Source organism: Chiroxiphia lanceolata, chromosome 12 (genome assembly GCF_009829145.1).
Source record: "Chiroxiphia lanceolata isolate bChiLan1 chromosome 12, bChiLan1.pri, whole genome shotgun sequence".
Lineage (NCBI taxonomy): Eukaryota > Metazoa > Chordata > Aves > Passeriformes > Pipridae > Chiroxiphia > Chiroxiphia lanceolata.
In genome coordinates, this window is record NC_045648.1 from 18,813,262 (window position 1) to 18,840,524 (window position 27,263).

At 42.5% G+C, this 27,263-nt stretch overlaps 3 protein-coding genes across 13 annotated transcripts in view; 2 read left to right on the forward strand and 1 right to left on the reverse strand.

Annotated features, from left to right (window-relative positions):
* ACSBG1 (acyl-CoA synthetase bubblegum family member 1) overlaps positions 1–7,051 on the forward strand; it is a 41,815-nt gene extending 34,764 nt beyond the window's left edge. For 7 of the 8 annotated variants that reach the window (XM_032699927.1, XM_032699929.1, XM_032699928.1 and 4 more), the window contains 6 exons: positions 123–304; positions 1,368–1,601; positions 2,159–2,376; positions 4,514–4,653; positions 5,633–5,879; positions 6,504–7,051. In XM_032699927.1, the coding sequence (XP_032555818.1) occupies positions 123–304; positions 1,368–1,601; positions 2,159–2,376; positions 4,514–4,653; positions 5,633–5,879; positions 6,504–6,580 (1,098 nt within the window). In that variant the 3' untranslated portion in view covers positions 6,581–7,051. The remainder of the gene's footprint in view (positions 1–122; positions 305–1,367; positions 1,602–2,158; positions 2,377–4,513; positions 4,654–5,632; positions 5,880–6,503) is intronic. The other variant, XM_032699923.1, reaches the window with a different exon arrangement.
* Positions 7,052–9,012: 1,961 nt separating this feature from the next.
* On the reverse strand, positions 9,013–21,694 carry IDH3A (isocitrate dehydrogenase (NAD(+)) 3 catalytic subunit alpha). Its single transcript, XM_032699931.1, has 11 exons — positions 21,581–21,694; positions 19,565–19,627; positions 17,843–17,926; positions 16,534–16,648; positions 15,832–16,019; positions 14,985–15,118; positions 14,247–14,349; positions 14,095–14,159; positions 11,854–11,938; positions 11,202–11,354; positions 9,013–9,305 (listed from the first exon to the last, which is right to left on the reverse strand). The coding sequence occupies exons 1-11, from the start codon at positions 21,605–21,607 to the stop codon at positions 9,222–9,224; spliced, it is 1,101 nt and encodes a 366-aa protein (XP_032555822.1). The 5' UTR covers positions 21,608–21,694; the 3' UTR covers positions 9,013–9,221.
* The window catches only part of CIB2 (calcium and integrin binding family member 2), a 43,958-nt gene continuing 37,505 nt past the window's right edge, over positions 20,811–27,263 (forward strand). The window contains exon 1 of one of the 4 annotated variants that reach the window (XM_032699937.1): positions 20,811–20,920. Coding sequence is in view for 2 of the 4 variants with exons in the window: in XM_032699935.1 (XP_032555826.1) it covers positions 25,421–25,471 (51 nt within the window). In the remaining 2 variants the exon portion in view is untranslated. Of the gene's footprint in view, positions 20,921–21,738; positions 22,033–24,995; positions 25,472–27,263 lie in introns of those variants that run through there. The other 3 variants (XM_032699939.1, XM_032699935.1, XM_032699934.1) reach the window with 3 other exon arrangements.

Below are 27,263 nucleotides of genomic sequence, written 5' to 3' on the forward strand. Positions count from 1 at the left end.
ATATCCTATGTATTTAGTCACGTTCTACAGCCCCTAAAGATGCTGGTTTTGCATCACCAAACCTCTTTAGGTCTGCTGTGTGCCTTTTGCAAAGTTTTGAAGCTATTTAATGATTATAACAGGGCAGCTTGATCAACACACTAAAAGAAGTGCAGCCAACAGCTCACATGGGAGTCCCCCGAGTATGGGAGAAAATCATGGAGAAATTAAAGGATGCTTCTGCTCAGTCAGGATTTGTGAAGAAGAAAATGCTGTCATGGGCTATGTCCCTTAGCTTAGAGAGGAACCTGAATGGCTCAAACAGGTATGTATTACAGACAGTGAGACTTCCAGCAACTTGAAAGTAGCAATCTGCTTGTAATGAACTATCAAGCCTCAGTGAGACTCTAAATATAAATGGGTGAAATCTGGCCTGGCAACAAAGCAAATATAATGCAAGAGGGAGGGAGTGTTTATCAATTACTGTAGCTGATCTTAAACACAGGTGAGTGTCAGAAGTGTCTCTCCCTCCTGCCTGAGCACACACACTCACTGACACAGCCCCTGGCTCTGCTGGGACTGAACAGGTTGGTTTTCAGCTGGGACAGTTCCCTGCTGCAGTCCCTGCTCCCCCTGGCTGTGCAAGTGCTACTCACTGGTGAGAGGAAGAGGCATGAAACTGGAGGGTGTGTATGAGAGGGGGCAAATTTTGGGGGACAGCCCAGACAGGCTGGCTCATGACAGTTTGGGATATGAGAGCTAAGAACATCTCATCTCCCTGCAAAAACCCAGAGACAACCCCCATGAGTTCTCTGAGCTCCAAGTACATTATCTCTGTTCTGAAGACCATTGGTGTTTTTGTCCATAAGATTGCACAGATAAATAATGTTGTATAAATTCAAATACTAACTTAGTTCAGAATTCTTTCCTGTTCCAAAGTTCTTTAAAGCATGACAGTGCAATGAAGTGTGAAATTGCTTACGGAAAATGGCATTCCACAAGATCATTCCATGAGAGTGCTTTGCTTGTCTGATCATTCAACTTCTCAGAGAGGTCCTGCAAATTTCAGATTTTAGTGGTGTAGGTTCTCAGAGACACACTGAAGTGATGAAGAATCATGAACACAAGAGCTGTGTTGTGTACAATATGTTTTTACAGATTCTTTATGTATTTGCTGTATTCAGATACCTCAGGAGTTGGGGATGTGAAAGCTGGAGCAATGAAAGACACTGGATAAATGAAAAAGGATGAATATGTCACCTATTCTTACTGATGTAACTTCTGTCAGCACCCAAACCCAAATGATAGATATACCTCTAACAAAATTTGTGCCTGATTTTGTTCTGAAAACTTCCTAGGTTGCTCTGACTTGTGTGTTTTGTACTCAGCAGTGACCTAAAGCAGCTCTGGACAAGGTTGGCAGACTACCTCGTGCTTGCAAAAATCCGCAGTGCTCTGGGGTTTTCCTGCTGTCAGAAGCACTTCTGTGGGGCTGCTCCTCTCACCACAGAAACACTGTATTTTTTCCTGGGTCTGAACATCACCCTGTATGAGGCCTATGGGATGAGTGAGACCACAGGCCCACATTGCCTGTCTGGGCCTTACATTTACAGGCAGCACAGGTAATTTTACCTTTTTAATTGTTATCTTTTTAATATGGCCTGTTTCATTACATCTATGAAAAGACTATTTACTAAGGCCAGCAAAGGTCTTATGGCTTATTTTATTTTTTCTGAGTGCACTGTCACTCTGTTGTGCTTTTGGGAGTCAGAATAACTTGCAGGTCAGAAGCTGAGCACATTGCCACGCCAGGAGCACTGACAGTGAGCTACAGCATTACATGCAGAACAATTCCTAAATCTGACTTATATCGTAGCCCTGGCCTGGGGCAGGATAACTTTCAAATGCAAGACCTCAAATACAAAAGTGGTTTTATGCCTGAAGATACAGAGGGGGAAAAAACCAGCAAGCACAGGCAAGGCAAACTGTCAAAAAGTGCTTAGATACTCCAACATCTCTGCCCTAGTGAATTAATATTCCATAACTGTCAAACAGTTTCAGCACGGTGTTGTTTGCAGTGTTTTGGTAGTTTCAGGGCTTTGGGATGTAAGCCACCTTATCAGTGCTGTGTTTGATATCTCTGTGCTCCCTGGGGGATGTTTCTGCTCTTCTCTGATAGCTGTGGTAAACCAGTCCCTGGATGCAGAGTGAAACTGGTGGACAAGGACACAGAAGGCAACGGAGAAATCTGCTTCTGGGGAAGGACTGTTTTCATGGGTTATTTAAATATGGAAGACAGAACAAAAGAAGCCTTCGATGAGGAGGGTTGGCTGCATTCTGGAGATTTAGGAAAGCTAGACAAGGATGGCTTTCTCTATGTCACTGGAAGAATTAAAGGTAATGGGCAAAGTCTTGCTGGCTGTTGTGGTAACTGCTCAGCACTGTTCAGTCTAATGGCAGATGTGGTCACTAAAGAAGTGTTTTCCTCTCCTGCCAGCAGCATTGCCCTCATAGGAAGGTAAAATAAACTTTCCCATGCGTGTGCTGTGTGTTCAGGGGAGGTTTCCCTCCAATCTGTAATAGGTGGAGATAATTCAGTTCCTACAATGAGGCTTTTTATCTCCCAGACCTTTACTCAGAATTAATTACAATTAGCAATATAAACTACTAACATGGGTCTAATGTGTCTTCTTTGATTTGAATGATTCATGAAGCTGTCCAGGCTCCCTTTGAATCTTGCTAAATTGTCCTAATTGCACATTAGAACATTTAGACAGTAAGGAGAGGACACCTGTGTTCTCTGGAAGCTGTTGCTGTAGGTCAGAGGTAGGTTCCTCTGATGCCTCAGGTGATGTATTTGCAGATAGTTGAAGCTTGAGAGCAGAAGGGAAAGTTAAAGCTAAAGCAATGAACTGAGGTGTTACTACAGTACATTGACAGAAGTGTCAATGAGAGTCACACTGGTCACTTGATTACTTGGGAGCTTTTTTTCCAAAACACATTCAAGGAGTGGGATTGATCACAGGCAAGATGAGACTGAAGAAGATTTAAGAACTGAGTATCATCTCAGAATGTAGAATGAATCACAAGGGGGATAACGTGGATGAGTGAATCTGTCACAGGTGGCATCATGTCCTGCTAGGAATCAGGACTTAGGTTGGTACTATTAATAGCCTGCACCAAATGCAGATATCTTGGTTTTAACTTGCTTTCTTGTCTGATTCATTTTCCTTTAGTGTAGCAGTTGACAACCAATCCATCTGAACATTTGTGTTACTCTTACATCTGCCTTGATTGCTGGACTAAAAGCAATTACTCTAAATTACAGGATGAGTAAACCATCTGGGATAAAATAACCATATGCCCAGTTTCATTAAAGTTTTAAATTCAAGTCCAAATAAGGTAAAATCTAATAGAAAAGCTTTTTTTTTTTTTTATAGTGACTACAAGGGGAACTTCTTCCTTTGCTTATCCATGTCTTATGAGTTTTAGGGCTCATGAGCTCAAAGGTGCAGCTGAGAAATCCATACAGGGGGTATTTTAGAGGTGTGAAAAAAATTGTTGCAATTATTATAGTTGTCTGGATCAGCTGGGAAAAAGCTGACAACTCAGTGAAAAATTAAGGGCCAGAGATTGGTAGAGGGTCTAAGACAAAGACAGGGCTATGGCAAAAGGAGGGTGGAATGAGAGGAAAAGTTAGACCTGGAAAAGTTTGTCTGCACTATTTGTTGAAGCATGTTTTGAAATGCTGCAAAGACTGTTATTTGAGGACAGGGAGAAGTCACCAATGCAATGAAAGCAAAGAGATGGGATTTACTTAGAGAATAGTCAAATTTGTAATAATTTCACTGAATATACATATCATACTTCAGAACAAAGGTATTCAAATAAAAATACACATTCCTTCATCAACAGAATAAGGTATCACTACCATCGTTTACAAACCTTAAGAATATTAAGATTCCAGTCTGTCATTGCATTCTCCTCACGTCAAAAGTAGGGCAGGAATTGCTCCTTCCTCTGCAAATTTCCTCTCCTGGCTTCTCCCCCACACTCCTCTCTCCTTTTGCTTTTGTGGAGCCTTCCTGCAGTGGTAACTTATTTTTGTCTGACCCCTCTTGGTGGATTTAAGAATTGGTTTTAATCATGACATTAACAATGAATTTGCTTTTTGGTGAGATAGCAACAATAAAACAGACGGTGAATCCTCTGCTAATTTGGAAGAGGTGATGTCTCACAGAAAAATTCCAGGTTATGTCACAGTGCCTTGGGAATAACCTGTTACTGGATTATGTGAAACATTATCTGGACCAAATATGTTACACTGAGGGAGATCTGAGAATTTGAGCATGTTTGAAAAATAGTAGCATTTTTGGTTTGAAGATAATTAGTAGGATTTGTTGTCTTTGGAAAACATCTTGGGGAAAAAAAAATCTCTCTTATTCTTTACGTCAGAATAAGGAGAGCAGGTCAGTCCAGACATTAGCCTGGAATTTATTTGAGTTCAACTAATAGCTTTTCTTTTTTTGCCTAGATTTGATTATTACAGCTGGAGGTGAAAACGTGCCTCCAATTCCAATTGAAGATGCTGTTAAAAAAGAGCTCCCAATTGTTAGTAATGCTATGGTGATTGGGGATAAAAAGAAGTTTTTGTCAATGTTCCTGACCCTAAAGGTAAACCAGTTTTAATATTGCTTTTGGTGACATTACACACCTGCACCTAAAAGAAGAATAATTTTGAACCATTTGTAAAAAGACCTAAAATTACATAGGAGATGATGGCAGGGGGGAAAATGTACAGCAACTACAAACTAAATCCTGCTGGGTCTGAACTTCTGCTTACATGACCTGCTAAACATCTACATATTCACTGCTGTTTCTCCTATGTATATAATAAGAGCTATTTTCTATTTAAATGCAAACTTTTCAATTAAGAAATGCTGCAAGATTGAGAAGTCTCTGTACAATAATAGGTTTTATTCTGACAGACAACAAATGTTTCTGATACAGGGAAACCCAGAAACTTCCCAACAGAAGCATTTCTCTACAACTTGTTATTTTTATGACACAAGAAGGGTGACTGTAGAACAAAATAATTAATGGCCTAGCTGTGGTATACAATTCTCTTCAATTGAGAAATCACTGTTTTCCTAAAACATTTGCACTTGGTGTTCTGTGTTCATACTTGAGTGACTGACACCGAGGTTTTTTCAAGTTGTTTACCTCTGTGACTGATACTCCCTATCTCCAGGCACAATAGAAATGCTAATTTAAGAAGTCTAACTTAAAGAATGCTTCTATCTCAAGCTGTTTACACCACAGTAATTCCATTTAGTGACGAGCTAAATGTTTCCCTGTATCGATGGAGTCATTTGGAAAATATGGTAGAAATTCCAGGTCTATAGATGGACTCTATTGCCTGATTCATTCACACATTTCAAGTCTGTTCATGTAGGTTTGAGCCAAAAATATTTGCATGTGGTAGCCAAGAGGAAAGAAAAGCACCACCATCTGTAGGTGCTCCTGCTTTTTAACGCTTACAGAGTGTTTGTGTGTTTGTGCTGAGCCTTCTCAGTCAGGGAGGACTCCATCAGGGAACCTTTAATACCTTTAAGAGGGAGCATTTGGTGATTCACTTCATTTGATATTTTAGAGTGAGCTGGACCCAGACACATCTGATCCCACTGACATTCTCACTGAGCAAGCCAGAGACTTCTGCCAGAAGAGTGGCAGTAAAGCCACCAAGGTGTCTGAGATTGTAGCCACCAGAGACCGGGCGATCTACGGGGCCATCCAGGAGGGAATCAACAGAGTCAACAGGAACGCCACCAACAGGGTCCACTGCATTCAAAAATGGATAGTCCTGCCAAGGGACTTCTCCATTTCTGGGGGAGAACTAGGTAAGATTTACTGCTTTATACTGAGGTACAGTTTTGCATGCCAAGTTCTGGCTACAGCCACTAGAGGGAAGGGACAAAACGCTCTGCAGTCTGTGGTAAAGAATATAAAAATGGGAGTTTTAGCTGTGTGCACGTTTGCAAGGACAGCTCTTGTAGTTAAATTTCAGATTGCTTTGGGTAATTAAGCAGTCAATTTTGGTTAATTCCTTGGGCAGTATTAATAACTTCCAATAATAATACTACAAGTTTCTCATTTAAAAAAAAAAAAAAGAAAAGCAAGACAGTGAAAGCCTGATAATGGAGCCTGAAGCACATCACCAGGCTCTCTGAATGAACTTGGAATTGTTTAAAAGCTTTCAAAACCATCACTCTTTATTTTTAATGAAAAAAAGTAGCAGTCAGTTATAACCCTCTTATCTGCAGCTCCCTTTGAGGTTCTCATGCTTACATGGAGGCAGCCTTACATACAACACTGGCTTCTCACTTTTAGCATTTATCTACACTCAAATTGGGGTATGTGCTTCCAGCAGGCTCTTCAATAAAAAACTCAGGCACCAAAGCTCCAAGTGGGTAAGAATTTCTGTTCCCATTTCTGGTATTGTGACTCTCTGTCTCTCTTTTAAGGTCCAACAATGAAGCTGAAACGGCTCACAGTGCTCGAGAAATACAGGAATGAAGTAGACTCCTTCTATGAAGAGTAGGAAGTCTTTCATCCAAGCATTAAGAAAGATCTGTGAGCAAAAGAAAGTATTTTCTAATCAAAAGCATTAATGGAGATTTATGCCTTTTTTGGGTCTGTAGTCTCTTGAACCAAACCACTAAAGCTGCTGTGTCAGTTTAGTTGTTCCTGATACTCACCTGATCATTTGTCCTCTTTTTACAGAAGCATCTACAGTGTGTCCATTTTCTAATACATTTTTACTTTATGACCTAAATGATTAAAACATCCTTCTGTGTTGTATAAACTGGGTATAACTAATTAATTCCTCTAGACTGAAAAACTGTTCTTTTATATAGTGATTTTCCTATTTCCCTTTTTCCCTGTTGTTCCACAGGCCATTGCCCATAGCTCAGGATACATTTTGGTAGTTGGCAGTACTGCTCAATAAAACTGCCAGACCACTCCACTGAGAATTATTTAAAAAAAAAAAAAAAAAATCAAAAGGGCTGAATTTTTTTTCTCCTCCTACACAGGAGTTTCTTGTTGTTCACTAACACATTTCAGAACCTAAGGGCTTCTCTTCCATTTCTGTAGCGGCTTCTGTGAAAACAGCAGCTCATTTCTAAGTCCGTGTTGGAATAAGCATTATTACTATTTCTCCTAAAACCAGATAATCGAAACAGTTGGGGGAAGAGCTCCCCAAGACTGGAAGACATAAAGCAGTAAATACAGGAGCTCTCCCATGGCAGTGCTGTTCAGAACAGACACTTCTCTCAGATTGTTTACAGCGCTTTTCTTTAAGCAGTGTTTGTTGGTGTGGATCTGCATGTGCCAGCACTCACACTGTACTAATTCTGGAGCTGCATTTCTTCTTACCCCTATGAAAAATAAATCATGTTACATGGAGGACATGCTTGGCACAGTTGTGTCAGGGGTGTGCTGGGAGTGACCCTTGGCAGGCAGCTACAGCCACTGTTCCTGAGAGGAAAACGTGAGGTGGAACAGGAGACTGTTTCCATGGAAGTTCCACTACCAGTCTCATCTTGCAGACTTAAGATTTGCTGCAAGTACCAATAACCAGCTCAACACACAAGACAAGGCAGCAGAGTAGGATTAAAAAAACAAAACAAGCAAGAGGACTTTGAAAAGTTTATTCTTCCCCATTTTGTGCGCAGTGGTCATTCAGAGGTTCTTTAACAATATTAATCCGAAGGAAACAAGGAAGCAGCAGCTTGTAAAACACGGAAAGAAATGTTGCCCTATTCACCAAAAGCAGAGTGCCTGAGGAATAAAGCTCCTCCAACATGTTGTTAGACTGTAGAAAAAAGCTGGGATGCTCACTTTGTAGAGCCACACGAGAAGTCGTTACTCAGAAACGATTTCACCTTTGAAACAGCCAGCCTAAAACAGTCTTAATAGATATTACTCCACTTAGTGACTTTCTATTAATAGAATTAAGCTTTTAGAAGCCTGGTTCTGGCAGTAGGGATAATCCTGTGCTGTACTAACGAGTTTTAAAATACACATTTTCTTGCTGGGGGCACTGATGGAAGATACCTTTGGACATACAGGTCAGAATGACTCGTATGACCATCTGCACGTGATGAAGGAGGGAGGGAAAAGAGTTGCTTTTGCACCCATTAAGCTTGGAAAGCAAGGAAAAAATAAGTCTTGGATCCCCTTGAATAGGGATGAAATGTATTTCTGGAACATAGGCACCAGAGCCAAACCACTGATCTGTCTTAATCCCTTTAGGACTAGTCCCTAACATTCAGTTTGGGATAAAATTACCAGTCAATACAGTAGAACACACTGAACAGACTGTGCAGAAAGCTACAACACAAAGAGCATTCCAGCAGAAGTCATGAAATATCTAGGATAAATCTGCAAAGTTAATACTTTCCCTTCACAATATATGGCAGAGGTAATTTTATATAATTTACCCTCATCAGAACTCCGTTGGAAAGGGTATTTCAGAGAGGGAAAACTTGTAAGAATTATTGTGGTATCTAGATTTGAAAAATAACTTTGCTTCAGCATTAATTCTCACCCTTTGCTAGTTGATAGTTGTGAGCTTTTGTAAAGTACACAAATAGATTCAATCTCTAGAATTTTGTACTTCTTTATTCATGCCTTTGGTGGGCAGGGCTATATTTCATCACCAGAGTATCTAATGTGGTTTGCTCATTGCTTTTAACATGAAATTGTTATTTTAAGTTATTTTATACCCGTTTCTGTTTAAGAAGGTCACCTTGTGCTACTGTTAGGCTGAAAACCTTTCCAACTTCAGCAAGACCAATAAAGCAGGTTTTAACCATTAAGGTGCTTTTACATTTCACTAATTCTGTTACTGGTTTATAGTTGCATAATTTTTCTTTCTGGAAAGTAAAACCCTCTAACTGAAATGGAAAATGGTAGACAGTTACAGTGCCAATAAAAGAATTCACTTACATAAAAATGTTCACCAGATAGAAAAAAAAATAAATAAGACAAAGCACTTGGAAAAGTCCACTGAAAGCAGGCACAAGCATCGTTTGTAGCCATTTGGACTAAATTTATTAATGGAGAGGCCTTAACTAAAAAGTTTGCTCTCAAGAGATAAGCAAACTATCTGCATATGGATATCAAGTTACACATAATGTACTCTGTGACACGTCCTCCGGGGTCGGGGTGAGGGAAGTTTAGTCCTTGTCCCGTACCCTGCGGCAGATCTCGTCTGTGAACTCCGAGCACTTGGCATTGCCCCCCAAGTCCTTTGTCAAGACCTGAAAGAAAGAAAAAATAGTATTACTGAGATGTTCCACGGGGACAGTCCTGTCCCTGAACGGCTCTACACGTTCTGATATGTTGTGCATGGATGGGAAAGAGGGGTGAGAAGGAACACGGGACGTGTGAGGAGTTCTGCAGCCCACACAGAACTCAGCAGTAAGGACTGGCACAGGCACAGAAACATGAAGTACTTTAATGTTATCAAATCTGAACGTGATTTTATCTCAACTGCAGGAAGAAAGTGTGTTTGGTCAAAGTTCTACAGAGTCCTTTGGCTCCATAATAGTGCAATTAACTGTTAAGTATTTAGGCTTTCAGTAAGAAGTTTGTCCTTTGGAAGTAAAATTCATATATGAAGGCTCAGCACTAATTGAGAGTAATTAATAAGGGGGGGTGTTTTTGTTTGCTTTGTTTTGTTTGTTTGAAGGAAACCCACACAGAAAAGGCACACATAACAATGCTACATGATAACAATTCTTTAAGTTTGCTTAGTTTAGTTAAGAGATGGAAAATGTAGAGTTAAACATCTTTGTCATCAAGTACAACTCCTGTCTGGGAGCTTTAAGAGAGTAAAATAAAAAGTGGGCAACATGGCTGGTCTAACCTAGCTAGATTAAAGCAGTCTGGGAGATAATTTAAAATCATTAGTTTCCCCCTTACATGACACACACATCTCTTAATTAAATGATTGAGGGAAGGGAGGAATAGCAGCATGAGAAGCCATCAAGGTTACTGTTGTAGGACCTTGTAATTTTAACTGCATTAAAATTCAAATAAAAAGATTCTCTCCATTGTGAGCATATAGTCATAATGTTTTAAGAACAACTAGCTATGTCACAGAACTTGCACTGTGTTATCTTCCATAGAATTACTGACCTGCAGATGGAGGATTCCACTTCCAGAGCAGTAAATGGGAACTTTACAGGAGCACCTCTTTATTCACTTGTAAGTTCAGGTGTTTTTTAACACAGTAAGGTAGCTGCAAACAGACCACTTGCAAAGTGATGACAACTTTTGGTTTCAGCATGCTTGTTATTTTAATTACCAAGCAGCTTCTTGTGGTCCTGCTAAGGTAACTGAACCAGCATGGCTAACTGCTCATCCTCCTTAACTGCCAGCTCCAGGATCCTTCCAACTTTGTTTTGAAAAGATGGACATCAAAGCAGAGCAGTGAACCAATAATGGTAAGAGCACAAATTCAAGTCAAGTTTCAGAGCATAAATCCTTCCTCAGCCCCCAAATACCCTATTCGAGTCTTAAATCTGGAGACACTTACTGCAAAGGGAAATCCTGTATCATCTTAAGGGAAAAGGTAAATACTGGATAAAAACTGTAGTTCAAAAAGGAGTGAAAGCAGTAAGGAAGAAAAAAGAAAATAACTGAGCTGAAAAAATAGGAACAGAAATATTACAGTCAGGACTGGAATGCTATAAACCAAGTGGCTGATTAAGGCCCGTGAAAGGTAAATGAGTGTCCTTTACTTCAGGATCCAGATTTAAATATATATGCATTGTATGTTTTATAAACTTTATAAGTGAAATGCTACTACTTACTTAAACCTCTAATCCCCTCCCTGAAAAACAGATATCCAGTTCAAGCTTTTGGAGTTCACAAAGCTGTAGAAATGTGAGATGAGCATTACTGAGACACCAGGAATGCTACAGCCCGTCCCTAATTACTGAGAAGGGCAGGCTTAATACCACCAAAGATAATATAATTACTGTCAGAGAAGGACAGTGGCACTGCTCATGCAACAGGCCAGCACGGCAGGTCAGCTGCCCTTCTGGTGGTCATGTTCTGAGTTAATTTTTGCTGTGATATAATATCATTTTAGTTCACTAAAATGATATTATATCATATTTAATGCATTTATTTGCACCCCCTCCTATTACCTTTCCATCTTTAATGGTATCAAAGCAAGCTGACTCTATTTTTGTGGCATGTTTGTGTAGTCCCATGTGACGCAGCATCATCACAGCACTCAGGAGGAGGGCAGTTGGATTTGCCATGTCTTTGCCTGCAATGTCTGGTGCTGTTCCATGAACCTAGAAATAAAAGCAAACCTATCAGTTGTGAGGTCAATATGCTGATTAAAATGTCCTAGGCAGTCCAAGTGTGTGCAAGAAACCTGAACCATAAATCCTCACCTATGTTAAAATGGGAGTTACTTTGCAGCAATACGGTCACTGGAAAGGAGATACCAAAGACCAAAACAATTTAGTTCAAAGGCATCAGAATGGCAGAACTAGGTCACCTAATACCTCTAAATTGTGCCCCTCAGGTTCTGTTTCATGGAGGGTATTTATCTTAGGAAAAAGAGGGAAAATAGAATGTTGGTCAAGAAAAGGGACGTGCAAAAAACTTACACGCGATACACACTTCACCCAGTCTCTCTGGGTAAAGCCTCACCAGCTCCACAGTAAAAACCAGTTTTATGCAGAATTTTGTTAAATGTCAGCCACACTGTATAGTATGGAGAGGTTTTAGATTCCCAAGTGGAGACAAAGCAGTTATTCCTGCTCCCCCTTGGATAACAAAACTTACCGACTCAAAAATGGCCACTCCGTTGGCACCGATGTTCCCACTGGGTGTCACTCCCAGGCCCCCGATCAGTCCAGCACACAAGTCACTGAAAAAACCCAACCATCAAATGAAAAAACACAAGTTTTTCCATAGTTACCTCTCTGCAAGGTATTAAAACATTTGTTTATCAATCTACTGCAACTGTAACTTACTTTATGTGCTTACACACAGTCTGAGAATATTAAGAACAGATGCTGTGAGCTCCTTGTGCTCCATTGGAACGTTTGGAAATTTTTAGGACTACCAGCAGAAGGCAATGTAATAAAGGAAAATCAAGAGGAAATTCCAAATTCTAAGATAAAGCTGGTAAGACACAGGCACAACAAGAAGTACTAAAAGCACAGAATGTGTGTAGAAGTCTAAAAAACTAGCAAAAACTGTAATGTACAGCTCCCTGTAACTATCCAGAAATCTTATTTCCTCTGAAGGGGCCACAGAACTACTTTTCATATGTAAAGTCCTTCTAAAAAAAGGTGGAAGAATTTCCCTCAGGTAGCTGAATTACCAACAGTTTTGTAGTGTATTGTGTGTAGCTTAAGGGATATTTTCCAAGTGACACCAGACTAACTTTCCCCCTCCCTTTCCTGAACAGCCTGTAAGTCACCAGTCTGACATTAGCAGGTCATCAGCCATCTGCATTTGGGTTCCTCCCAAATTAACATGGGCAAGGACAAACCAACTGTGCCTGTAGCCATCAGGCTGTACCCGCAGAGCTGAACATACTGACAAACAATGCTCTTAAAACTCGGGTGTTTTCAGATATACACATTGCCCACAACTCAGCTCAGCAAGGACTAACAAGCAGAAAAGTTTGTTTGACCTTACAGAACAATATTGTGAGTTTAATCTAAAATAAAGCTTTATAGAGTCTGGGGAAAAAATGGATACAGTTGAATTTGTCACTGTAACTATTAAATGCTTCAAGGAAAGAGACCTTCTGTACCTATTCAGTCCAAGGAACCTGTCTGGCATTGTGCTCATGCTTTAAAGAAGCAGTGGGTGAGGCCTCCCCCAGTGATCACAGTGCCCTCTTCAAGGACAGACTCAGATTTACTGCAAATTTTTAGAACTGTAATTTTTTATGGAATTTCTCTGAGAACTTTAAAACGGGTGCTACTGAACTATGTGAGGGGAGTTGCAGCAGTACTGATGCTGGGACTCATGTGATTTGATCTCTTTTAGTTAACAGCTAACAGCAGCCATGAGGGCCCTGGGCACTCCTCTACCAATTCTTAAAGCAAGAAGCATTAGCTGGAACCTGATTTTTCCTGGAGTGGGATTCCAAAGGCTGGAATGGTGTAATACCCAGCCTTATCACAGAGAGAGGGCAGTTTTAAAAGAGCTTAAGAAGCATTTCTTCTTATATGTAAGTTACCCTTACATTTATTATCTGTAGACAAACAAGAGATGGGTTCTAAGATGTAAATAGTCATTGAACTTTAAAACAAATCCTGATTCAGGCTGTTTTCTCAATGTCTCCTTAAGAGGTGCAAGGAGATGCCATGTTATGTTCCACACTTAAAGTTCAGATGAGACACTTCATTTTACACACAGTATTTGATGGAATTTACACTCTACCTAAACATTTTACAGAATGGAAAATGTGTGCTGGTGGATTTTGCCTTCAAGAGACCAAGCTCCTCCAGCATTCATGTAGTTCAAATATGAAATTTAATTTGAAGGCAAGGAGAAAACATAATTCGTAAAACAAGAGCTGGTAGGATATGAGGAGGCCACACATTTGGTTCTTCAGTGACTCTGCAGAATCATTTAACTGTGTGAGTAGCTCTCTGTACACATCATGGTCCCACAGTCACCCTACAAAATCTATTTTAGTGCTAAAGATGAGAAAGTTTTTCCCTCATCTCTAACCAAGCATTCTTGATTGCAATGTAAGCCATTACATTCTCCACACATTTGGAGAAATTTCTCTTCTGCCCCATCTGAAAAATATTCAGACTCCATAAGCAGCAACTTCTCTTTTAAATAAAAAGCATATTCTCATCCTGTAGCCCCACTCAACAATATATTAATAATTGAAGTGTAATAATACCATCCTTTCTTCCCATTTCAAGTCTGGTTTATGAAGTTTTAAACTCTGGATGCATAGATCACCCATCTGGCTTGCACATAACCTCAATGACTGTTGGGAAAGTATCAGTATTTTATGTGTTGGGTTAGTTTAAATTACAATCTCCATACCTGAGGATGTCACCGTACAAGTTTGGCATAACAAGCACATCAAATTGTGATGGATCTTGAACCATCTAGAAGGAAGTATATTTTCATTAAGGTTAATAATTTAAACAACAAAAAAAAAAACTTCAACAAAAATTAAAATATATAATACTCACATTCAGACACACAGTATCCAGATACATTTCATTAAATTTAATATCTTTACAGTTTTCTGCTGCCTCCCTGCATTTTCTCAAGAAAAGCCCATCAGACATTCTCCTGCAATTAGATAAGCAAGAGAATATTGCAGTTATTGTAAGGAAGCAGTACTCAAGGTAAAGAAAACTGCATGCAAGAGAGATTTAAATAAAAATACTAGATTACAAGAACTTAATTTGTGACTATCTCCTAAATATAACTAATATTTTAAATATATTACAGAGAAGTTATGCCTTTTAAGTTTCCTCCTAAAACATTTTTGTGTCAGTAGTTTAACAGCCATACACATACATTGTCAGAATGCCTTCTATTCCTTTACTAAAGGCTCAGTGGATTTGTAAAGGTGGTGTCACACATCCCACATGTTATAACTCAGTTCAGGCTTGGAAACTGTAAAAGACACCAGCCACTTTCATCCTCAGTCTTTAAACTAATTTGCCACGTTTTAAAGTTTTTAAAATAAGAGCTTTGCACAAAAAGATTCCTAAAAACTTGCTAATAAGTGTATCAGTACATCATTATGGGGGTCAGTATCACCCATTTTACTTAGGAGGCATTTACTTCACTCTTTTGCCATTTTACTTACTCCCAGTGGCATCAACAAAAGTTAGACATTTGAGTAAGACTTAAAAAAGTTGTTTATAATTAAATGCATATTGTTATTCTGTCCTCCTCAAAAAGAAGTGTGGACATACATAATATTTGCCTTGTGCACAGCTGTGACGTGGCTCCTCTGATTGTTTCTGGCGTACTCAAAAGCGAACTCCGCGATCCTCTTGCTGGCTTCCTCTGTGATCAGCTTGATGCTCTGCACAACCCCATCGACGATCTGAGAGACAGAGTACATCGGTATAAAAGTGTAAGATCATTCTTCAGGTCACTGGGATGAGGGGGAGTAGAGCACTGAGGGAGCAGAGCGCTGAGGGAGCAGAGTGGTGAGGGAACAGAGTGGTGAGGGAGCAGAGTGGTGAGGGAGCAGAGTGGTGAGGGAGCAGAGTGGTGAGGGAGCAGAGCGCTGAGGGAACAGAGTGGTGAGGGAGTAGAGTTCTGAGGGAACAGAGTGGTGAGGGAGCAGAGTGGTGAGGGAGCAGAGTGGTGAGGGAGCAGAGTTCTGAGGGAACAGAGTGGTGAGGGAGCAGAGTGGTGAGGGAGTAGAGTTCTGAGGGAACAGAGTGGTGAGGGAGCAGAGTGGTGAGGGAGCAGAGTTCTGAGGGAACAGAGCGCTGAGGGAACAGAGTGCTGAGGGAACAGAGTGCTGAGGGAGCAGAGTGGTGAGGGAGCAGAGTGGTGAGGGAGAGTGGTGAGGGAGAGTGGTGAGGGAGCAGAGAGGTGAGGGAGCAGAGAGGTGAGGGAGCAGAGTGGTGAGGGAACAGAGTGGTGAGGGAGTAGAGTGGTGAGGGAACAGAGTCTTGAGGGAGGCAGTCCCAACACTGCATTTCAGAGGGAAAGCGCCAAACAAAACCACCGTGAACCCCCCTGAGGTGGGCAGTTACCAGCCCTGACACAGAAAGCCCCCAGGAAGGCAGCCCTGGCAGCACGTACCACGTGCTCGATGCCGCTGTACTCGCCCTCCGTGTTCTCGCGGATGGTGACGATGTTCACGTCCGTGTAGGGGGTTTTGTAGCCCTCGATGGACACGCAGGGACGCACGTTGGCGTAGAGGTCAAAGGTTCTGCGCAGCAGCAGGTTCATGGACGGGTGCCCTGCGGCAATGGGGGTCTTCAAAGGCCCTGGATGAAAAAATATACGCATGGGTTTGAGAGCTGAAACTCTGGGTCCAGTGCACTCTTGGAGAGGATCTCCAAATTCCCGTTTAACCCTTCTGCTGAAATGTCAGGGAACTCTCTGTGTTATCGAGTGCTGTACAGGGACATCAATCGGCTGTTGAAAGGCCAAACCGCAATCCTGATATGGAATAGGAGAATTTACTAAAGGTTTTCACTGAAAACACATATAAAGATACTACTCATTATAAATACAGTTATTGCATGCTATTGTGTATCTTAGAAATGCTTTCTGCAGAGAGTCCAAAGGTTGGAATGTAGTAATACCCACCTTCAGCTATGAGAACTACCAAAATTATGGCTTGGAAATGAAGGACTGTTTCAAGATTACAGATAACAGGACAGGCTGTCCCCTATAATTACCCATTTTATTGTGCTACAGATGAAGAACTTTGGCTTTAAGTCAGACTCATGATAAAAACAACAGTATTTAATATCTGTGTATTAACCCCTAAAATACCTTTTAATCCCATTTTGTTTTTATCCATGGATTCTTTGGCTTCTGGGGGTATCATCCACTTCCCTCCTGGTCCTTGGATAGCTGTAACATTCCTTTCTTCCCACTGAATAGGAGCCTAAACACATATACTCCATGTTAACTTAAATGGCATGACTTTTGCTTCAAGTTTTAACTTTCCTTTCATAAAAAGATGCATTAGGAATTTTGTCCAGGTCTTCATAAAATAAATTTTCTCTGGTGAGCGAAAGTAAGCATGAGATGTTTGAACTAAAGCAGTGTTTAAAAAAGGTAATTAAGCGAAAATGAAATAGTATGAGCAGCACATCATCATAAACTTGAATCCCACAATGCCTCCCTAGGTGTCATATACACAGAAATGGTTAGAATTGCAAGACAGGTGCTATTTCTTTCAAGTTTTCAGAGCTGGTGAGTTCTTTGTATACAAGAGACAACATCTGCAAACTGAATTAGTTGAGAACTCATCATCTCTCCTGCCTGGAACACAGTACATGACACAGATATGTATCTGTTATCTAACTGAAAATCTGCATGTGTTCCACAATTGTTTCTGAATTTGCATTCACCACAGGAATCTTCTGAGTGGAGACAGGCTGCCAGCCCTTCACTTCAGCAGGAAGGGCCATAAAGGAAAAGATATGACATCGTTAAAGAGAAATTCACTTTTTGCAAATCTGGGCTGGATAGTTGTAATAGAAGGGGAATATGCCTTGGTGCTGTTACTAATGTGGAACAATTTAACAGGCATCTTGCCTGAAGAACTTTATTTCCTTTCAAGGAAACTTGACCAATTCTGGTGAAGTTCCTCAGGTGGGCAGGACCACACCTCTTGGATACAGTGAGTTTTCATATCACTTCAGTTGATGTGTTTGGCAGTGCAGCAGTTTGATTCCTAAAAATAAGCCAGTCCTTTCACACACACTTTCACCTGCACTGGAAGTCACAATCAATGAAAGAACCTGCTCTTACCAGTTGCTCAGGATTACTACATCAACCAGGTGATACACTGAGTATCACATGATACATTGAGTTCACATTCCCAAAAATTAGGCACAGCATTTGCTCTCAGCTCTCTACTTGTCTGCCAGATAACAGTTTCAAGCCCTGCCTTGATATCACATTCCTGTCTTCTATTACTTAAAGCTTTGAACTCTATTCTCAAGAAGTTTTAATAGCTTAAATATTACTTTATCTTTTGGAAGCTAAAGGGAAAACTTTTTAAACATGCCTAGTTAGTATTTGTTGTTGTAGTTAAACTTAAAATTCTTATAGCAAGACAAATGAGACTTACTTTGGCAGCATCAAAGATCTTCATGACAGCAGCAGAAATCTCAGGTCCTATGCCATCTCCTGGGATTAAAGTTACTGTTTGTACCTAGGTAAAGAAATATCAGTAGTACAACAAATGAATGTTTGTTTTCTGCACAGAAAACATTTTCATGTGTTGCAGGAACCAAATAACTATTAGAAAACAAGAGAAATTTTCAGTTACCAAATATTTACTATGAAGAATAGCAGTCCTGGACAGAAGTGAGAATGAACTCCCTTGCTTTCCAAGGGACTGTGAAAATGTTTTGAGAGAATTGTTAAAAAATTTGCCTACTATCTATTCCTATTCCAAAACAGAGGTCGAATGTGAAAGGCAGGTTCCTGCTCAGTACTCCTTGGAATGAATGATCTCAGCCTAGTTTCTGTGGCAATGTGAAGAGGAGGTGGTGTTACCTAGTGCTGGCTCTGTTACACATGTGCCTCCAGCACTACCAACATGCTGTGTAACACTGACACATGCTAGAAAAGATTAAGGGATAGGAAAAGCTGCATTCATCTTAAAAAAAAAAAAAAGGGTCATGCCAATGTAAACTTCTCAAGTGACCTCCTAAAAATCTCAGACCCGTTTTTGACAATACCAGCTTATTTTCCTCCCATGTTTTTAGTCTTGTTTCTTTCTTTGCACGGCTCAGGCTCAACGAATAATGGGGGAAGAAAGTACTCTGCTTTGAATGAAAAAAAGAATAAATTATGATCACTAGTCTGAGGCACATGCCCCAGCCCTTTTTGCTTTATTTAAAGAGTTCCAACAGTTTTGTATGCGCTTCTCATTACTTAAGAAAAAGGGCAGCTCAGATATTATTTGCAAAACTCCAGACTCAATCTACTCACAAGATATGCTACCACCCCCTCCACACAAAATATTCAGAATTTCAATATATGTTGACTGATTTTTTTGACTCATTTGAGCCAGAGAAATTCTCAGTGCATGACAAACCCCCAGAGCTTTGTTACAGCACTGCAAGGCTCCACCTGAGCTAAGTGTGCTATGAACAGAGCCAGAGGTGCCTCACCTGATTCTTTTTTGTACTGTATAAGTGACCCTTTGGTTTCTTTTCTAGCTGGTGCACAAAACTTGTAATTAGAAGCCACAGCTCCTCTTTAAAATTAAATCCTGCTTAAAGGTATGTGCAGCAGTGCTGAGCCCTGCTCCTGCCTTCACTGAAAAAAGGCCCATGGGCACTTCAAACACAGACACATAATGAAGGTAAAACAGCTATTGGGAAATACACAATCAACGTCTAAGATACTTTAAAGAGGACCTTGAAAAGGCAGAATTTTAGATGCAAGCTATTCTAAAAGCAGCAGTAAAGTAAATCTAGTGCTTAGAGGGAAGTCTGCAAAAGAAAGAAAATGAGAAGCTTCTCAACAATCTTTCTGTTTTGCCCAATATTTGCTCATTTCCAGATGAATTTCAGAAGACTGGCTTATGTCTGTATTTTATGAGAACTTTCATGCCACTTGTATCTTTTGCCAGAGCCTCTTGTATTATCACTCACACTTAATATACAATTTGCAATGACAGTGATTAACCAATGTTAATGGTTAACCAGGATGGCATTAAGAGCATGTACGTTCACTTGTCTGGCCCTTCTTTTGGGGGAATATAAAAAGAACAACAAAATTTCCAAACCCCTTTATTGAGAAACTTCATGAAAGAAAAAAATGGGACTATTATACTCACAGCATTACCAAAACTTCTGGTCACCTTTTTTTGGTTTTTGAAAGCACCTAGCAACCGAGAAACCTGCAGAAATATAAATCAAAAAGATGCTATTTTACCGCGCAAATGGGATTTTAAAACGCCAACAATATTGCAGCAAATCTGCATTTTAAAAATCATATTGCTTTAAATTTCCTATCTCAAGCTAGTACAGAAGTCCAAGTGAAACGAGAGTACCCAGTGCTTTGCCAAGTTGCTGTCCAACATTCTTTGCACCAAGTATTCTTAGCACAAGGTGAGCCCAGGACAGCCTTGGGTGAGGGGAAGCCCCTGCACCATTGCTGGAGTCCTCACACACAACAGACTGGAAGCAAGGCTGCAGTAACTCAGCTAAATAGATGATATGCTAAGGATTGGGATTTGTGGAAAGCAACGTGAAAAATGAAACACTTTGTTGGCAGCAGTTGGGTGGAAGTATCTTCACGCATTTGAGGTGACGTTTCCAAAACTACTTTGCATCAGTGTCACTTTTTCCATTCAAAACGTGGTGAATTTTGTTCTTCTACCTCCTGTAGCTGTATGATTTGTACTGTTGCCTTCTGCAGGCCTGATGGGTTTTAAAAAGCGTAACTGAAATGCACATTAAAGACAAAATTCACCATAGCAACGAGTCTAGAAAGCACAGTCAAAGAATTACACTTTCTAACATCTGAATATTCTGAACTGGCATTAAGCTTCAAAACTGGGGTGGTAACTAAGCTCGAGCTCTTGTCTAGCTGAACATCATGGACAAAATTCCCAATCTGCAGAGAAATCACAGCCTCCCAGTCTTACCCTCCTTTCTAGGACTATTGATGGCTCTGTGGCTTAAGAGCTAGAAGGCTTTTAACTGTAAATCAACACTCCTTCAGCTCTGCCACACTCACATGTGCAGGCTGTCTGCAGCTATCAGCTAGAATGGAATCTGACAATTTGTATTCCTCTGCTGTTCCATTTGTATTTGTTATTTCTCACCTTTACTGACATGTAGAGTGTATGGCAAAAGGCTCACACCATGCTGGCACCAACAGAAACAACTACAAACAATACAAGTCTCAGGTAAATTGTAAGGAATGCTGTGGGAGAAGTAACTTAAGCTAGATCTATTTTTACTTGTAGCCCCACATGAGATGTCCAAGGTCACTGCCACGGGCAAGCAGTGCTTGCCACGGCAGCCACATGGCTGAGGAAGCAGTTGGAGCAATTAAATGAAAATGTGAAGTTCAGTCCACAGCCTAAGTGTCCTCATGCTACAGTTCCTACACCTAGAGCCGGGATTCACATTCCAAAATAGCCCTGGAAAGGGAACTGCCTGTCCTTGCAGAAATCACGGGCCTGGTACGTTATACTGAAGTTCAACATTGATAACACCAACAAGGAGTCGGGCCGAAGGAGGGCGATCCATCCTGACCTTGCAGTCACGTGCCGCGATCAGCTCCTGACAGTTCCTCCTTATTTGAGCAGACAGGTTAAGTGGGGCGGCCTCAATGACTTTGCCCCGGTCAGGCTCTCATTTAAAGGCTGCACAGAAATTCCATTTACTCGAGGCACAAAGCAGCATCCCCGCGCCAGGGGCCGCGTTCAGAGCGGCCGAGAGCCGGCGAGCCCCAGAGGGGAGCTGCGGGGGCGGAGAGCCCCCGGCCCGCTGTCCCGCAGTGCCCGGGGCGGGGGCTCCCCGCGGGAGCGGCGTTCCCAGCCCGCGCTGCCCGAGCCCCGCCGCGGGACCGCCCCGGCGCCGTGACCTCTACGGCGCGACCTCCCCGCAGGCCGCTGGGGCCGCCGCGGCGCCCCCGGACCGCCCGGTAACGGCCCCGCGGCGCCTCCCGCCCCCACGGCAGGGGACACGCACACACGGAACCCGCCGCCCTCGGCCCCGGCCCCTTCGCCCCCGGCAGCGCTGCCAGGGCCCGGCGGCACCGCGACCTTGCGGCTCCACCTGAGGCACCGGCCAAGGTCAGGGGCGCGCCCCGGGCAGGACCCGGCCCGTCCCCCGCCTACCGTGGGCATCCACGCGGCCGCGGCCATGACGCGCCCGGGCTCCGCGGCTGCCGAGGCCCCTCCGCTGCGCGCCCGCCGCCAGACCGGAACCGGCGCGTGGGGAGCGCCGGCCCCGCCCCGCCGGGGGAGCCCCGCCCCGGGGCCGCCGCTGCCGCAGCGCCCGCAGCCCTCGCCCGGGGCTGACCCGCTCCCGACCGCGGGCCCTCAGCTCCTGCCCTCGGTTCCTTCGCTCCTGCCCGCGGGCCCTCAGCTCCTGCCGCCGCTGCCCCGGGCGGTCCGAGCCCCCTCCCGCGTGGCTCAGCCCGCAGCCCGGCGGTGCGGGGGGTGCCGGTGCCGCCGGAGGCCGCGGGAGCCCCCGTGGCGGTGTCTGAGGAGGCACCGCTGTGGCATCGACAAACAGAACCGGTTTTCCATTTCTGAAGCCTTTATAAAATCTCAGCTTCTAGAATCAGGTAGTTCTCTGGAAAAATAGCTGTTGTTGCTAAGAAAGAAGAGTGTCAGAGTTTTGTGGCAGCAGATGAAAAACAAAACCCAGGCACTTTAAAGTATTAAACCCCAAAGTTGTTGAAATCGGGGCACTTTGAGGTTGGTATTTGCCTTCCTTTCTGAGGCACTTGTCTCGTTATCCGAAGCCGGTTCCAGGCGGGGCTGTGGGAGGCCAGGGCTGCAGTGCCCCCTCCACAGTCCCGCTGCCCCAGCGCCGAGGCTGCTCCACATCCCCCAGCCGGGTCACAAATGCTGGTTGTTCCCGGCTAAGGTGGGGTGTTCCTGAGAGTAAAGCTCCTAACTAAGGCAGTTTGAGCTCAGAACTCTGGGAAGAACAGCTTTTAAAAGCTTTTCCTACCTTTCTTTCACATTGGCAACATTAAAATTTGGGGGTTGTCTCAGTACAATTTTGTACGAGTTTTTGGTGATAGTTCTCAGATTAATTCCAACCTTTTCATTTACTCAGCTCAGTCCTGGCTGTGTTTAAAAGCAGAGGACTGAGACTGTGTGTTCAGTTCCCTCTTGTCCTGAACTTGTGAGTGGAAGTTCTCAGAACTGATATTTGACAATAGACAGAATTTGTAGCCTCCATTTTCTGGGCGTTACTTGCTCTTTTTTTTTTTTTTCATCATAGGACACCAGAGGTACTCACACCTTTTCCTCTGTTGATGTTTTATCTTGGTTTTGATAGTGCTTTGATTTGAGAATTGCCACTCTGATGTCTGGAGGGCAAGTGTGCAGGGTTCTCTTGATACTGATTTTCTTCTGGTAACTACTGCTGATTTTCACTTTTAGTCTTTAAAATCCAAATTGGCCTTGCAGATACCTGTCCTAAATATTTATGTGAAATATTGTTTCTTGGTTCAAAGCTTGAGTATACTTTGCAAATATTGGCTCTTCTGTTGTGCCATCTTTCTTTTCCACAGCTGATCAGTACATTCATCTTGTGTTCTTGTATTTCTAACTGTATCTGCATTTCTGTTCTGGGGTTGCACTTTGATTGTAAATTGAGGGGAGAAATTTTTCACACATATTTTTGACACCTATTGATCTGTGTCTCGTGGGTGTTACCATATAAGGTTGCAGTAATAAGCCATTGACAGAGTCTGGTTTGGATCTGCCCTGAGAAGGGCTGAACAACACAGTAATAAACCCATCAGTATTTATTTTGCCTAGAAAAATGATGCCTGTGCAGAGATATCAGTACAGTCTTTCCTAGTGATCACTATATTGAGACTCCCTATGAGGAAATTCATTCTATTAAATGAATGGAAACCACTATTTATTTTTTTTATTATTTTGTCCCTGAGGCAAGACATTGTCTTGTGCAAAGCACCTTAAAAAAAGGGTCATTTTTACTTATTATGGATAAATTAGGCTTAATGAAATGCAGTCAGAAACCTCCGTCTTCTAACATAGTGCATTTTTTGAAGCTAGACAGGTAAGATCATAAACCCACCATTTTTTCACACAAGCTTTTCTTTTGTTTGTTTTCTTTAGCATCAAAAACTCTCCTAAAGAGTTCCTGCTCATCAGAGCAAAGGCAGTTTAATGGGACAGTTGGCACTTGTACCGGTTTGAGGGACATGAGTTTTGCCTCTTTCTCAAGCTGTTTATTGTTTCCTCAGACAGGGCTCAGGCCCAGGAAGCCTTCTCTTACAGGATAGCACTTCCAGACACATTTATGGGGTCTGAGCATCCTCCCATCCGTCAGGTGTTGGAAAAGCAACTTTTTTATCCACTGCAGAAGCCTCAAACTGTCAGCGGTAGAACCCATTTCTCTGACTGTTACAATTCTGATGTTTGCTTATCTCTGATAAGCCTTGTTGCACACATTCTCATCCCAAGCAGTTTATTTTGTATACATGGCAATACACTGTGGTTCTGTAGCTCAGGGCAGTGCTGGTTTGCAGCTACTCAAACCTGCATTCTAAATGTTATAATTTGAATAAGCCCTCTCTTAGAACAGGCTGTGGTTCAGCACTTTGTAGAATGTTTTTACTACACATCCAACACACTCCATAGGATATTTTTACTATGTATACAATATATTTACTTTTGGTATTACTGTTAAATGTTTGTTCTTTGTTGTTATATGCCAAGGTAAAGTGAACTATTACCCAATTATCAGGTTATCAGGTCAGGATCATTAGTAGCTGTAGGGAAAAGCACAAGGCAGTTCTTGGGAGTGGTTTTATTAACCTCGCTAACCTTCCTTGACGAGGAAATAATGACCATCGACAGAGCTGTAAATAAAGACTGTAGTTTTACCCTCTCCTGTTCCTTTGTCCATGAATGGAAAGTGAACTTACAACAGGTCTTTCTTCCTTGTTGCCATCCTTTCTCACTCAGCCTTCCTCCTGCTGTTGCTGTAGGAGCTCACCCTTCTGCAGATGTCAGATAATACAATTTTGTTTGAGTTTATTCATTCTGCCTGGCGGCTTCTCAGAGATGCTCTTTATTTTTTTTAATTTTCGCGGAAATAGTGTTGTGGTGAACTAAAACACCATCCCGGGAGCCCTCTGCTGGCACTTTGTGCTTTTGCTTTAGGCTGCGGTAGTATTTTTTTCCTTCCCAGCTGTGCTTGCTTCAGCCTAAGGACTCAGATTAGCGTCTGTTAAACTACTTTAACCTTGATGATTTTTAATTTTTATTTTTGTTTTACCGTGAGAAGGAGTACTCGCCTTGACTGTCCCTGGGAGTTTGGCGGTGCAGACGTGGGCATTTACCGTGGCACCCGGTGATGTGGCGGGGATGCTCCGGGCACCGCGAGCCTCCCTGCAGCCCTGAGTCCCTTCGGCGGCTCTCCCGGGCTCCGGGGGAGAGCGGCCGCAGGATCCGTGCTCTGCCGGGGCCTTTCCCACTGCCCGGGTTTGCTCCGTGGGTGTCCGTGCAGCACGACTGCGCTGCCGAGCGCCACCGGCTGACGCAGAGCTGCTCCCAAACCTGGAGGTGCCGGGAAGAGCGTCCTGGAATCCCGGAGTGAGCCCCGAGGCACCAGGGAGCTGCTCTCCGCCGGCACCGCCCGCTCGGCTTTGGGGTTATAAAAGCCCCCTGTGCCTCTCAGAAAAGCACCTGGAAAAGGGGAGGGTGGCATCGCCGGCTTTGGACGACACCTGCCCGTGATTTCACGCGCTCTTCCTTCCTGGCGCGCTCCAGTCAAGCCTCTGCAAAGATTTCCCAGTGCCGCGTCCTTCCTCACCGGTCGGGGACGGGCACAGCCAGTTCAATGCAGGCTCGGGGATTTTTTCGGCGCTCTCTCGGAGTATACGTGCTCTAAATGCCTACAATACAGAGGAATCCAGCTGCTCCTAATGGGATGCATTTGCAGAGAGGAAGAATTCCTCATTTAAGATGGGTAATAAGCAAACGATATTTACTGATGAACAGCTAGATGCCTACCAGGTAAGATATCTCGGTTTGCATCAGGAGATGGGAAGGAGTAATCTTCGTATGTTTCTGATTTGGTTTTTTGTTTGGTTTGAGGAATGGTTTTTCTTTTCTAATATAATTGAAAACTTCCTTTGTAACCTGCATGCACACATCCTACTATTCCTTCCAGCAACTGTAACAGTATTCAAAGGCTGGGTTGTTAAATATACATAGTATAATTCCCTCTCTGTATACCAGGAAAAGTCACATCCTCAATGCCTGGACTAGGAAGCAGGATAAGGACTGATGAGCTTGACAAAGTGTAGCAATAACCTCTCTTTCTCTCCCCGATGCCTTTGCTGACAATAGAGGGGAAAGGGAAAAAAATTGTCTAAATTCACTTCTCCTAAGGATAAGTCATAGAAATATGCTTAATGTAAGTCCAGAACAGGGATTGTTACATTTGCATCCACTCCTGGATGGCAGTTTCTTACCTGGACAGAAGTAGTGTTGCATTTTATGTCAGGGATAACTCAGTACTTCTCTATTTACTCACGTTGCATCAACTGATTTTTTTTTTTTAATAGGGTAAAAAATAATTCCCACTTTCCAGTCACGTTTCAGCACACTGCAAATCTTCCTGAAATGGATTGCAGGCAGCTCTCTGCACAATGAGCATCTTGAACAAGTTTCTGACAATCCAGTGAGGTGCTGCATGGAGTAGAAGTGTGCTGAAGAAGGAGGCTGTTGTGCACAGCTGACTCCTTACTAAGAGATGCAGACAGGGCTCTGTTCTTCTACATAAAGTGACAAACACAGAATTAATAGTGCAGGAAGTCAAGATTCAGTTTATATTAGGATAACCAAGGGGCAGGTCCAGTCATAATAACAATTTACCGTTGGGATCTTTGATTCAAGCCCTTGAAGAGGAAACTATTATTTTAGTTACTAATTTTATCTCAAGTTCCTGCTAACGTGGACTTTTCACAGGTGTAAATGTTTATCCACAGAGTCAGGCTAGGGGTAGATGCTAAAATGCTTTGAACCATTATCCCATGCTGAAAATAAGGCATAAATTAAATGCTTTTATAAATACCTCGCCTTTTTCTTGTCATTGCAGGAAATGTGCAAATGGCCCTTCTTTAATTTCCACTTTGTCACACATCTCATCCTCACCAGCAGTCTGTCACTGCAACATATTAGTCTAAGTTAATGGTCTTAGTAGTCCAAATAGATCCAAATAGGCTTTTTCACCTCCCTGCTGGAGAGGCGAGAGGGAAATCAAAGATCTGTAAAGCGCCAGCGTCTGTCATCCTGCTAACAATGAAAGTGAACACAGAACAGAGCACAACTGCAGCGAAACAAAACAAAATCCAAATGTAATTAATGTTATCTTCTTGGCATAAACTGGCAAATGCAAGAGCTGAAATGTCATCCCTAATTCACTGCTCTTCATGCAGAAATTGCCTCTCTCTAATGGCTTTTGCAGCCCCTGCCTTTCCTAATGCCGGGTAATTGATCTCGAAGCCTGGCAGGAGTTGGGCCGGGTGGATTGAGTCACCTTTGGGATTTCTCTGTTACAGGCAGACTTTAGTTCATTAGTGTAGTGCTAGATAATTTTTGACTAGTAATAGCACTTGTTATGCGTGGTAAGTGCCATAAAATAACGAGTTTCAGGACAATCACTGACCTGCAGGATTTGTCAGGAAGGAACCTTTGCCTCGTGCTGTGAAGAATCAGAAAAGGACCTTATTTTGATGGTGATTTGCTCTGATCCATTAGTTTTGCATCACTCTTGTATCTTTTAAACCCAGAGATCCTGGTC